Source organism: Heloderma suspectum, chromosome 10, assembly GCF_057233095.1.
Source record: "Heloderma suspectum isolate Gila_16-S chromosome 10, 16-S_ref, whole genome shotgun sequence".
Lineage (NCBI taxonomy): Eukaryota > Metazoa > Chordata > Lepidosauria > Squamata > Helodermatidae > Heloderma > Heloderma suspectum.
The window spans coordinates 44,237,662-44,250,246 of NC_139467.1; the positions used below are offsets into that span (position 1 = coordinate 44,237,662).

The 12,585-nt window shown below is 46.1% G+C and overlaps 1 protein-coding gene across 7 annotated transcripts in view; it reads left to right on the forward strand.

Annotated features, from left to right (window-relative positions):
* MACF1 (microtubule actin crosslinking factor 1) overlaps nt 1–12,585 on the forward strand; it is a 334,205-nt gene that overhangs the window by 99,310 nt on the left and 222,310 nt on the right. For all 7 annotated transcript variants that reach the window (XM_084816162.1, XM_084816155.1, XM_084816156.1 and 4 more), the window contains exon 5: nt 3,873–3,965. In XM_084816162.1, the coding sequence (XP_084672288.1) occupies nt 3,873–3,965 (93 nt within the window). The remainder of the gene's footprint in view (nt 1–3,872; nt 3,966–12,585) is intronic.

Genomic DNA, 12,585 nt, shown 5'->3' on the forward strand with positions numbered 1-12,585 from the left:
GCGCAGCGTGGCTCTGCTTCTGCTGATGGAACTCCTGCCTCTTCTCTTGGGCAGAGACTCCTCTTCCGACTTGTTCTGTCCTGATACTCCCACTTGAGAATTAAGTTGATGACAAGGGTGAGGCAGGGAGGTGAAATTTATTACCCGCGATTCACTGGGGGCCTCTGGCTCAGATGAAGGCACGTGCCCTGCCCTGGGGAGTGTTAACAGCTTAAAGATACCCCCCCCACCCTGTGTTTAAAGATGCAGCAGTCTTGCTGGAGGCACTTGGGAGCTCATTCCTCCACACACAGACGCTTCAGAAAATCCTCCTCCATCTTGGGCAGGAAAAGTTGCTCACACATGCTTGTTGAGGCACACCGTATGCAGGATGGTCATAAACACCATAATTCTGGGGTGGGAAAGAGAGGTGGCGCCTCCGAGCAGCATTCTTAATCCACAGACCACTCTTACAGGTTTGAGTGCCTGAGCAATTGTAAGTTTGTAGTAGGCCCTTGTGGTAGCAACATTTAAATGTTTAGAGCTGAGGGACAAAGCACTTTTAAAGGTTCCCCATCTCTATTAGGCAAATCTAAAGACTTACCCAGTTCCCACAGTGTTGACACCTCATGGTTTAGGTTCATGACCCTCCTGTGTTTTCCTACTGCTTCTTCTGTTTTTTTTTTTTTTTTTTCTTATTACGGAAAAGTCTGTTAAGGGAGAAGAGACAGAATAGCTGCAGGATATCTTTTGATTGGTAGCATTAGGAGCCTTCATGCCTGGAAGTACTTTAGGTCACCCAGGAAAATGTTTAGTACTCAATGTTTTCTGGAATAGAATGTTTCTGTAGGGTGTCACAGAAAATTAGGACTGTAACATATATTTTATAATTATGGAAATCATATAAAACCCTCGAAGTCTGTATGAGGTTGGGTCAGGGGTGCATGGCACTACCATTGGTCGGTCTTAGTTTCATCCCAGACTTACTATGTCCTGTATCATAAACCAGGGAGCCATCCCTAAATCAGGTTACACCATCATGCCAATTTCACACCCAAGTTTCCAGTGAATATTCAGCTAAGTCGGGGGGGGGGGGGTGTCTTTAAGCTGGAGTTAGTAGGTGCTGCACTCCTAGCACTGAGCATCCATCTTTGGCCAAGAGGGCATTCTCAGCCATTCAAAGGTGGTGGCGGGTGGGGGAAGCCTTTGAGGGATGAAGGAGAACTAAACTATCAATAAAACTATCCTAGCACAGATTTTGGAATCAAGACAGTTGTGCCTTAAACTCTATTCCTGATCCCTTCACATGGACCCAGGTCTCGCCACCTCTCACTCCCCGCAATTTCATCATGCTCAGGGTGAAGTAGTTCTTCTGAACATAAGCCACAGTTTGGCAAGTCTGGGCTGAACCCCAGAGTTTGTGATGGCCCATAAGGTTCTGGCTCAGTGGTTTGGACTCTTCTCTGTGAACGTGTGTGGGTGGAGCAGTGGGGGCAGCAGAGAGAGAACCATCCAGCCCTGTGCAGAGTAGTTGTATGAACCACCCTTCAACTATAGACTGGGTTTGGGAGAAGCATTTCACCTTTAGGACTTCTTCCTTCCCTGCCAAACTAGTGTGGGTAATGCATTCCTTCCAGTGTCAGACCTTGAGGCAGTTGTGGTCTGAGATTTTATTAATTGGGTTGGTTTTGTAATGCAGGGTGTGGGTTGATCAAGTTTGGGCTTGTATTTCATATGGTGTACAGATTTCTAAAAAGATAGCATTTGAGGTGGTGAAAGGATAAGTAATCTCTCTAAACTAAACAGCATGCTGTGAAATACATGGGCAGTGGCTCTTGGAGAAATGTGTTTTAATTAGTATTTTTAAGGCCATGCTGCAATTTGTTGTTAAATGGAAATTGTGTGTGTGTGTGTTATACATGCATGCCCATGATCCAATTGCAGAAGCAACCCCCCCCCCCCCCCGCTCAACTTAAGGTAGGAGGTATTTGCTCAGCGGTAGAGCCCGTAATCTGTGTATCTGTGTATATGATGTCCCAGAGTCCATCCCCATCTTCCCCAGGGACCTCAGGAAATGGGGCTGGAAAAGACCTCAGAGAGCTGCTGCTGCTCCAGGTAGACAATGCTGATCAAAGGCAGCTTCATACGTTTTCATTATTGCTTGACTGAGGGATGCTTCCAGTGTTCTAGACTTAGTGTTGAAGGGAGCATGGAAGAGTGCTGTGGAGATAGATATGCGCTCGTGCAAATAATGGGCATGTGTGTGGTATGCTTGGGAAGTTTTAAGGGCTCAGAAGTGATCATCCAGCATCCAACACATTTTTGCTTTGTCTCAGAAAAGGTTTTAAAACATTCAGATAAATAGCACTACTTACCTACATGACATATGTGCTGGGTGGGGTGTAAGCAACAAGCTTACAAAATGTTATTAACATTGTGGAGAGATTCAATACAGGAACTTTATTTTTCTCTGTCCACCCCCCCCTCGCCCCCCAACTCAGTTATCCCATGAAATAGATTCCCAGTAGGTTTAGATCAACAAAACAAAGTGTTTCTTCAAGCCCTTCTTAATTAACTTAGGGCAGTGCTTAGGGCCAGACCCACTTGTAAACTGACTTCCACCTTTTGAGCCCTACTTTCCCTGTCTATTGTTTGTTTATTTATTACATTTGTATCCTGCCTTTTCCTTTGAGGAGCCCAAGGTGATGTACATGATCCTGATTCTCTCCACTTTATCCACATAAAAACCCTGTGAGGTAGGTTAGGCTGAGAGTCGGTGACTGGCCCGAAGTCACCCAGTGAGCTTCATGGCCGAGTGGGGACTGGAACCTGTGTCTCCCCAGTCTAATCCAGCAGTCTAACCACTACCTCACTGGCTCTCAATTACATCAGAAATTAGCACTGAACAAGTTTATACTTTATTTTTCATTTTTCATGTTAACATAGATGTGTGCGCGTGCAGTGTGTATTTGAATAGAAATTAAGCATGACACAGAGGGAAGGAGGGGCCTGTCTCTTCACATGAGGGGCCACATGAGAGTCCTGGTGTGCTGCCAGCCCAGGGAAAGAAGGAAAGCCCCAGAAATGGGGGATAGCCCCTTATTGTGTGACCCATCCGACAGTTTGAGAAGCAGTTACTTAGGGCAGCCTCCCCCAATCAGGTGCCCTCTAGATGTGTTGGACTACACCTCCCAGCATTCCCCAGCAAGCATTGCTGGCTAGTGGATGCTGGAAACAGTCGTCCAACATATCTGGAGGACACCAGGTTGGAGAAGGCTTAGAGAGTTTGCTGCCACATGATGGTGAGTGATGGCTTCTAGCTGAGATGGCTTTAAAGAGGGCTAGACAAGTTTATATAGGAAGGTATCTATCAAGTACCATTGGCCAGAGTGACCAAATGGGATCTCCGTATCACAGTATTGCTGTGAGCACCTTTGGCAGAATAACAGACAACTAATAGCGCCATAATAGCAGTAATATTCGAGGCAGCATATGTACCAGAGGGAAGGGCTTAGCCTTGTCAGAGCATATGCTTTGCATGCAATGGGTCCTGGGCTCAGACATCCGCATCTCCATTTAAAACGAGATCTGGTGGTAGCAGAGCTGGGAAAGACCATTGCCCAGGGCCTCAGAGAGCTGCTTCTGGACTGATGGTCTGGCTTGGTGCAAGGCATCCTGCTAGGCTCTTATGTTGGGGGATGGCCAATCCCCTTCACACTCTCCCTACAGGCATCTGGATGGCCACCATTGGACTTGGAACATTGGGCTGCGTAGACCTTTGGCTTGGCCCAGTGTGGTGCCTCATGTGCACCAAGACTGTCTTTAGCACCGGTGATGAGGTAGCAGCAAGCACCCTTCTTTTTATCTCATCTTCATATTTGGTTCCCTTCCAGGTGAAGCTGGTGAACATTCGCAATGATGACATAACAGATGGCAACCCCAAGCTGACCTTGGGGCTGATCTGGACGATTATCTTGCACTTCCAGGTAAGAATTTGTCTTTTCTCTTTTGTTGATGGACATTAAACAGGAAGAGGTACATGTTGCATCTTGGTGCCAACCTTGCACACGTAGGATAAAGTCTACCCTTAATGATGATGACAATGTGCTGATTGGTCTGGGCAATCAGCATATTCCAGTGTCATGGAGGCCAGGCTGTTGGAGAATATGCAGCTGTCCTTGCTGATTGTTTGCATAATTATGACTGACCATGTGAGCATATTATGGGCACTGAGGCTGTTGGAAAGGCTGCTGCTAGTTTAGTTGAGTTGGGTGGCTGAGATCTTTGGTGCGTTCTGGAGTGCTGAGTGTGAAAACTGGAAATGGCTATGCTTTGGAGAAGGATGCTGTGCTCCCACATTGCTAGGACTCCCAATGGGTTTTATAGCAATTAACCCAAGACACTTAAAATCCTGGGATTTTGTACTGCATCTGAGGCAGTTATAATTTCTTAACTTGGTAAATGAGTTTGGGTTTGTGCTGAAGGTCTGAAAATCTCATTACATGTGCTTTTTTGGTTTTTGTGATGTGGAGGTACTTTTGCCATAAGAGACCTTAAGTTCTATTGTACTTTTATTTGGGGGCCAGGGGGCAGGGATGGGAACCATGAGCACTGTACTTGAGGTTGTGGAGGAAGGTCACTGTTCCTGTCGCACCGCTGGGATGGGGGTCTTGCCTCCCAGAAGGTGACTTGCCGTGGCCATGCAAAAGGTCTTTGGCAGAAGACAAAATTGAATCCAGGTCTTCTCAGTCTCTATCTACGTTGCTCAGACAGTTTTTGCATCCAGGTTATATCATGTGCATGAATTGTTGTATGCTTTTCAAGATTTGGTTATAAGAAATGGCTTTATTGTATAGGATCTTCCCTGTTACTAACCTGCATGGTGGTGGGCAGTTGAGTGGGGTGAGGGAGGATTGTGAGAGTGGAGTGTTGTCAGGCGTATCAAGCATTTGGTAGTTGACTTTGGTGTGATAGAGTGATAGATGTGGAACCTTGCAGTTGGTATGCTTTGGTGGTGGATGTGTAGGACGGTCACACAGTGTGCTAAGATGCCAGTGGCCTCAGGACACCCATGAGTAGCCTTGGCAGCTCTGGTGTTCCCCATGGAGTATTTGGTTCCCCCCCCACCCCTTTATCTGATGGGTGTGAGATTTTCCTCTCTGGGGCATTCTGCTTGGACAGTTGAGTTCTGAGTGGCAGTCCTAGCTGGTGGCTTCTCTTGGGGTGACCATTCTGAGATTCACTTGCATGCATGGACTGTGATAATCCATCTTTTGACAACCCCCTTGCTGATCTTCTTCCACCAATGGAAAGCTGAAGCTGAATCCTGGGTGGGTGGTTCCCAGGTCTGGGAATTGGATTGTCCACCTGTTATGGATGGGGTTGCACTTCCTCTGAAGGAACAGGTACTTAATCTGGAGTGCTCCTGGATCCATCTTTGTCACTACAGCCCCAGGTGACCTCGGTGACTTGGAGCACCCATTACCTGTCTCTGCTGGTGCATGAACTATACCCATTACTGGATAGGGATACCCTAGCCTCTGTGATCCATGCACTGGTAACTTCACAATTAGGCTACTGTAGTGTGCTCAACGTGGGACTTCCTATGCACTTGGTTCAGAAGCTACAGCTAGTACAGGATGGAGCAGCTAGGATGCTCAGTGGAGCAGCTAGATATACACATATTACACCTGTATTGAAGGAACTGCACTGGCTGCCAGTCAGAAGGCACATGAAGAAGCCACTGTGCTGCCAGTCTGTCTGGTCAGTGCCTGAATCTGAGTCCATCTTGAGCTCCCTCTGTACACTGTCTTCCATGATGAAAGAGAGGTGGTATAAAATAAAATCAATTGATCGTAAATATGTAAGCCAGTTAGTCTTGAGTTGTTTGCCCGGTAATGTTTAGTTAGAACAAATAAATCCTGTCATGCCATCATGCTCAGAGCTTCTTTTCAGCCGCCCCCCCCCCCCCCCAGTGTCAGCCAGGGTTGAGGACATTCTGAGGAGATGCAGGGATGCTGCTTGCCATGGCAGCATCATAACTCTCACGATATCTACTTGTTCCTTTGTCTTGAGGTTGTTTGCTTCCATAGTTTGTTCAAGGAAAAGTAGCTGAAAATTTTGCAAGTTATCAGAAACACCCCCGCCCCCCAAAAATTCATGTGAGGCTCTTTGCTCTATGCAGGCACTATGTGGCACTGCTGTATTGAGAAAGAGGGGAGGGAAGACTGGGGGAAGGGTTGACTGGAGTGGGTGAGGCCAACAATGAATCCCTGTGAACATGTAGATGGCGGCCTGCACCCTAGTGCCCAGGAAACGCTTCAGGGTCTCTGCTGTTGCTCAGCCAGATTGGGATGAGAAGAGCAACCAGCTCTGGGGGCAGGGGCCGGGTGAGAAACTAGGTGGAGAGAGCTTGACTAGAGCTTAAGTGCTCCTGGAGACTTCTCCTGATACCCAACTGCTGGCTGCATTTCAGTATGAATTCGTCCACTCCCATTTGGAATTAAGGGGATTTCTTCTGGCAGTGTGACCTCTATTGTTAACCCCTTGAGTCTGCCTGCCTTTATATAATGTCCATTTGACCACACCATGACACAGCTACCAAAAGCATTCCACTTCTAGGTTTTTCATCTTGCAAACTCTTGGCTTGAGGCATAAAATATGTCTCAACCTTTCAAATGTTCAGAAATATTCTGTTCTAGTTCTATATTGGTATCTCATGCTGGTGATGAACTGGATGAGGGCAAACAAATTGAAACTTAACCCAGACAAGGCAGAGGTGCTCCTGGTCAGTCAAAAGGCAGGTCAGGGTATAGGGATTCCACCTGTGCTGGATGGGGCTACCCTCCCCCTGAAGACTCAGGCTCACAGTCTGGGGGCAGTCCTGGACTTGGTCCTGACCCTGCATGCCCAGGTTTGGGCAGTGGCTGGGAGTGTGTTTGCATAGCTGAGGCTCGTGCACCAACTGTGCCCGTTCCTTGAGATCTGGCCACAGTCACGCATGCCTTAGTTACATCCTGTTCGGACTACTGTAATGCGCTCTGTGTGGGGCTGCCTTCGAAAACACTTCAGAAACTTCAGCTGGTCCAGAATGCTGTAGCCAAACTGTTGACTGGGGCTGTTACAAAGAGCACAGGACTCCTTTGTTATGACAGTTTCACTGGTTACTGGTCTGTTTCCAGGCAGAATTCAAAGTGTAGCTTACGACCTATAAAGCTCTATACAACTTAGGACCAGGCTACTTGAAAGACCCCATTCTCATATGAGTCTGCCTGGTTTTTAAGATCTACGGGAGAGGCCTTTCTTTCAAGACAGCTGCCTTCAGAGGTGTGTTTGGTGGCAATGCAAAAGAGGGCCTTCTCGGTGGCTGCTTCCTGGCTGTGGAACTCCCTGCTGAGGGAGGCCAGGTTGGCTCCCTCTCTGCTGTCATTCTGCCAGCAGGCAAAGTCTGCAGTATTCAGACTTTGGTGTGTAAGTGGTGTGTAAGTGGGTCTGTTGAGCTGGATTACTTTGGTGTGTAAGTGGGTCTGTTGAGCTGGATTACTTTGGTGTGTAAGTGGGTCTGTTGAGCTGGATGCTGTTTTTACTTGGTTGTTGTTGTGTTTTTAATTGTTTTTAATGTATTTGCTTATTGTTTTATCAAGTTTTATTAGTGATTGTAAGCTGCCTTGAGTGCCATTTCTGGTAGAAAGGTGGGATACCAATCAAATCAAATAAACAAATATAAGGATGTTGTTGCTCTCCCGTCTCAGAAAATAATATTTAAAAATAAGTTTCTCCGACGTCATCATACAAATATCTGTTGCATAGCAGTTGGGAAATATATTCAGTTGCATTTATGGAGGAGTTTCTTTTAGTGCTGCATCAAGTTTTCTTAAGGTTTGGTTTGGGTTTTGCTGCAGATTTGTTTGGGGTTTTTTGCAGGTGGTGAGTGGAAGCTTGCCCCAAACCTCACCTTCCTTCTTTTCTTCCTTTTTTTAAACTAGCATTTTTGCATCTGTTTGCAACTGTTGTTCCCCTGATCATCAGGTGCTGCTGCTGTGAGGAGAGAAAATCCATCCATGTTACCTCGACAGTTGGCAGGAAGACTTTTGATCCAGCTGCAGTTGGACATAGCTTAATAATGACTAGTTGAGGCAGTTTGCAGATGGGGAAGGCACATCTGAGTGGGCATCTAATTGAAAGTAATGCAATATGCCCTGGAGGACAAGTAAAATTTCCAACTGTGGAGGGAGAGTTTGACAAAGGGGCTCTGCCTCCACAGCAAAGTTAACTAATTATATACCGTCAGGGCCAGAAATATTGGAACAAGGATAACTGTTTTGGCAGTTGGCCTCTGTACACCACCACATTGAAGTTGAAAGGAAACACACCCAGATGGGAGCAAAGTCAGGACTTTCAGCTGTAATTCAAGGGGTGTGACAAAAGTGGGGCACTAACCATTCAGGAAGGACAGCCAGTGGCACACACACACACCCATCGTTGGTGGCTCATAAGTAATGGAATAAACCAACATCATCTCAAACTTAAGGATCGCCTTTAATACCTGGATGAAAATCCTTTGCAGTCAATGACTGCCTGAAGTCTGGAACCCGTGGACATGACCAAATGCTGAGTTTCCTCCCTTGAGATGCTTTGCCAGGCCTTTACTGCAGCTGCCCTCAGCTGCTGCTTGTTGATGGGTCTTCCTGCCTTCAGCCTTGTCTTCAGTAAGTGAGAAGCAAGCTCTATTGGGTTGAGATCAGGTGACTGACTTGGCCATTGAAGAACATCCCACTTCTTTGCCTGGAGAAACTCTTGGGTAGCTTTTGCTGTATGTTTTGGATCATGATGCATCTGCAATATGAAGCGGCGTCCTATCAGTTTGGCAGCATTTGGCTGAATCTGAGCAGAAAGTATAGCCCTATACACTTCAGAATTCATCCTGCTGCTTTAATCAGTAGTCAGGTCATCAATAAACACCAGTGACCCGGTTCCATTGGCAGCCATACATGCCCATGCCATAACACTGCCTCCACCATGTTTGACAGATGATATGGTATGCTTTGGATCATGAGTTGTTCCTTTCTTCTCCATACTTTTCTCTTCCCATCATTCTGGTACAAGTTAATCTTAGTTTCATCAGTCCAAAGACTCTTATTCCAGAACTGGGCAGGCTTTTTTCGGTGTTTGCTGGCAAAGGCTAATCTGGCCTTTCTGTTCTTGAGCGTTACCAGTGGTTTGCACCTTGTTGTGAAGCCTCTGTATTTACATTCATAAAGCCGTCTCTTGACTGTAGATGTTGACAATGACATGCCTACTTCCGCAAGAGCATTCTTGACCTGGCCAGATGTTGTGAAAGGGTTCCTCTTCACCATGAGCAGAATTCTGCGGTCATCCACTTTAGTTGTCTTCCATGGTCTTCCAGGCCTTTTGCTGTTGCTGAGCTTGCCAGTTAATTCCTTCTTTTTCAGGAAGTTCCAAACTGTTGTGTTGGCCACTCCCACTGTTTTTGCTATCTCTCTGATGGGTTTAGTTTGTTTCCTCAGCCTAACGATGGCCTCCTTCACTCGCATGGACACCTCTTTGGACCTCATGTTGGGGGTTCCAGTGAACAGCCACCAAATGCAAATGTAACACTCAGAACCACCTCCAGGCCTTTTATCTGCTTGTTTGGTCATGGGGTACCCAGGAAACAGGCCACACCTGGCCATGCAGCCGCTTGTCAGCCATTCGTTCTATTACTTATGAGCCACCAACGATGGGAGTGTGTGTATGCCCCTGGCTGTCCTTCCTGAATGGTTTGTGCCCCACTTTTGTCACACCCCTTGAATTACAGCTGAAAGTCCTGACTTTGCTCCCATCTGGGTGTGTTTCCTTTCAACTTCACTGTGGTGGTGTACAGAGGCCAACTGCCAAAACAGTTATCCTTGTTCCGATATTTCTGGCCCTGACTGTATGAATGAACGAGAAAAGAGAAACATTGAGCAACGGGGTGCTGTGCCTCCTCCGATTCCGTTGCGCCTCTGCCGATTCCGTTCTGCAAGCGAGACCCACTGCTTGTGCAATGGAGACTTAGTGCTTCCAGAAGCAATTGGAAATGAGTGGCAACATTCGTTTCTGGAACGGGGCAGGTCAGCGGAGCTTACATAAGGGAGCCCTGCCAACCTGTCCCAATGCAGAAATGAGATTTCCACTTGTTTCAGGGCTTCCTATAGGAAACAAATCTCCATTGCGCGAGTGGTAGGTCCCACGTGCACAACGGAATCGGTGGGAGGGGCTGCTTACATAACAGCCCTGTTGGATACTGCCCAGTGAATATTTTCATTAAAAATGGAATATCCTTTATTTTTGAAAAAATTGTCATTTGTATTTCAGTGTGAGATTTTGCTTTAACATATTAAAGTTAATAAATGTTATATTAATATAATTACTACCATGCACTGCTTTGACAAGCATATGAGCGAAGTTTTCTTAAAAGAAAGAAAGAGAAATTAATGCTCTGTGGATGGATGAACATCCTCATCCTACCCAAATTGGTCAGCTACACACAGCTGGAGCAAGGCAAGGCCCAGAAATGAAATGCTGATATGTGCTTGGCTAAAAAAAGAACTGTTTGTGCTTTTAATTTTGTGCTGGAAAAAATCAAACCTGTCCTGGTGCTCAAGAGAGCACTTGGATGGGCAGTAACAAAACACCAGTTTCCTAGAAGGCAAACTGGTAAGTCTAAAAGAAAAGTAGCTTACTCAAGAATAAGAACAAGGCAGACGTGGTTCCTGAGATCCCAAATGTAAAACCACTCTTTTGAACTTACAGCTCTCTGTGCAAACAGATGAGGATCAGAGATAAGTAACTGGGCTAAGAATGCCACACGGGGCCCAGAGGCATTATTGGAAATAAAAATGGCTGTGGATGCTGGCACTTCACTTTGCAGCATGTCAGCCTCCTAGTTAATTTATTTTAAACCCCCCCCCCCAATAAAAAGACTGATGGGCAGGGAGCCTGGTGGTTGCCAAGAGAGGTGTCTGTGGGCACAGTGGTGCCTGTAGGTACCACGTTGGAGACCCCAGGTTTACATGCTGCTTTTTTTTTTTCCACAGGAGGCTCTTTTTACTAGAGCCTCCTGTCATTGCTCTTTTGCCTGTGGCCCAGACGTGGAATATCAAAAGGGGAAATACTGCTCTGTTACTTTCCCTCATCTTTTCCATTTGGTGCCAACAATAATGAAAGTGACACTATAAACATGGGCTGCTTTCAGATGGGTGCCCACTGGCACGAATAATTATTGTTCTTCCACTGTAAAATCCAAGAAAAGATATGAGGGCCTGTAGCTCCGTGGCGGAACCCCTGCTTTGCAGGCAGAAGGTCCCAGGTTCAATCCCCAGCATCTCCAGACTCCTACCTGAAGCCCTGGAGAGCTGCTGCCAGTCAGTGTCGACATTACTGGACTAGATGGACCAATGGCTTGACTCTGTATCAGGCGGCTTCGTTTGTCCCTAAGCAGAATTGCAATTGATTTCACACACTATCAAGGATAATGCATTTTTTTCTGTATATTTCACCTTTCTTTATTGTTATCCTGCTATGGGTGGTTCCAGATGGACGGCTCCTAGCACTACCAATCAAAACACTTTTTGCAGCTAGCTGTCCCATCTTTTCCTCCTTAACAGATTTTTTATGGAAAGAAAAAAGTTGGAAGGAGCAGTAGGAAAACACAGGAGGGTTGCCAGATGAATATGTTGTCTGGACCCCCTATCAAATTACAATAATGTGGTAGGGTGGATCCACTCCAGATCCCTTCCACACGCATGTGCAATGACATAGCTGCTGTGGGTGGGAAGGTCCAATTCACCTGAGCGGCTATTTGACGCTCAGCACACACTGTCCTTGTAAGCTTTGCAGTGGGCATCATTTGATCATCCAGTTAATTTTTTTGAATCAGTTTTTAATATCTGTGTTAAAATATTTTTCTGGCTATTTAAAAAAATTAATTTTTACAAAAATACCACTTAAATAAAAGAATGTTATAGTGTTGTAGCAGTAAAATTTAAAACCCCTTTCTGGTTACGCCCTGTGCTAGTCCCAAATAATCAGGGGAGAAATGCAGTTCGTTCACATCTCAATGATGATGATAAAAGCTCCTCAGGAACTTGAATGGATTAAAAATGGACATTGATTGAATGGATTAAAAAAAAAGCACACCATCCTCACAGGCATATGGTCTTTGGGGTCTGGGCCTGGCTTTTGGCTGGCTTTTGGGGTTGGGCCCTGGCTCAAATAAAGTCTGACCTCCCCTCCGCCTCCCTCAGCGCTGGAGCTCTGGTAACCTCCATTTCCCCCTGTGGAGAATTTGTAATGGATGCACATCTGAGTGGCTGCTTTCCTTATCCAGGAACCTCTATTTCTTATCCAATGGTTTTGGGATTCAATCAGCTCCCCTTTTAGGATCTAGACACCTCCAAAGCCTTAGCTGCATCTACATGATAGAGGGGCATTGCAAAAGTATATCATAATAAAGATTTTCAGGGCTGGATTTGGATTTGACATGCTGCAATGTCGGCACCAAATATTTAGGTATAACTGGGCTCAAGCGGTTTTTCTCTTTCCAGGTTTGCGAAGGTTTATCTT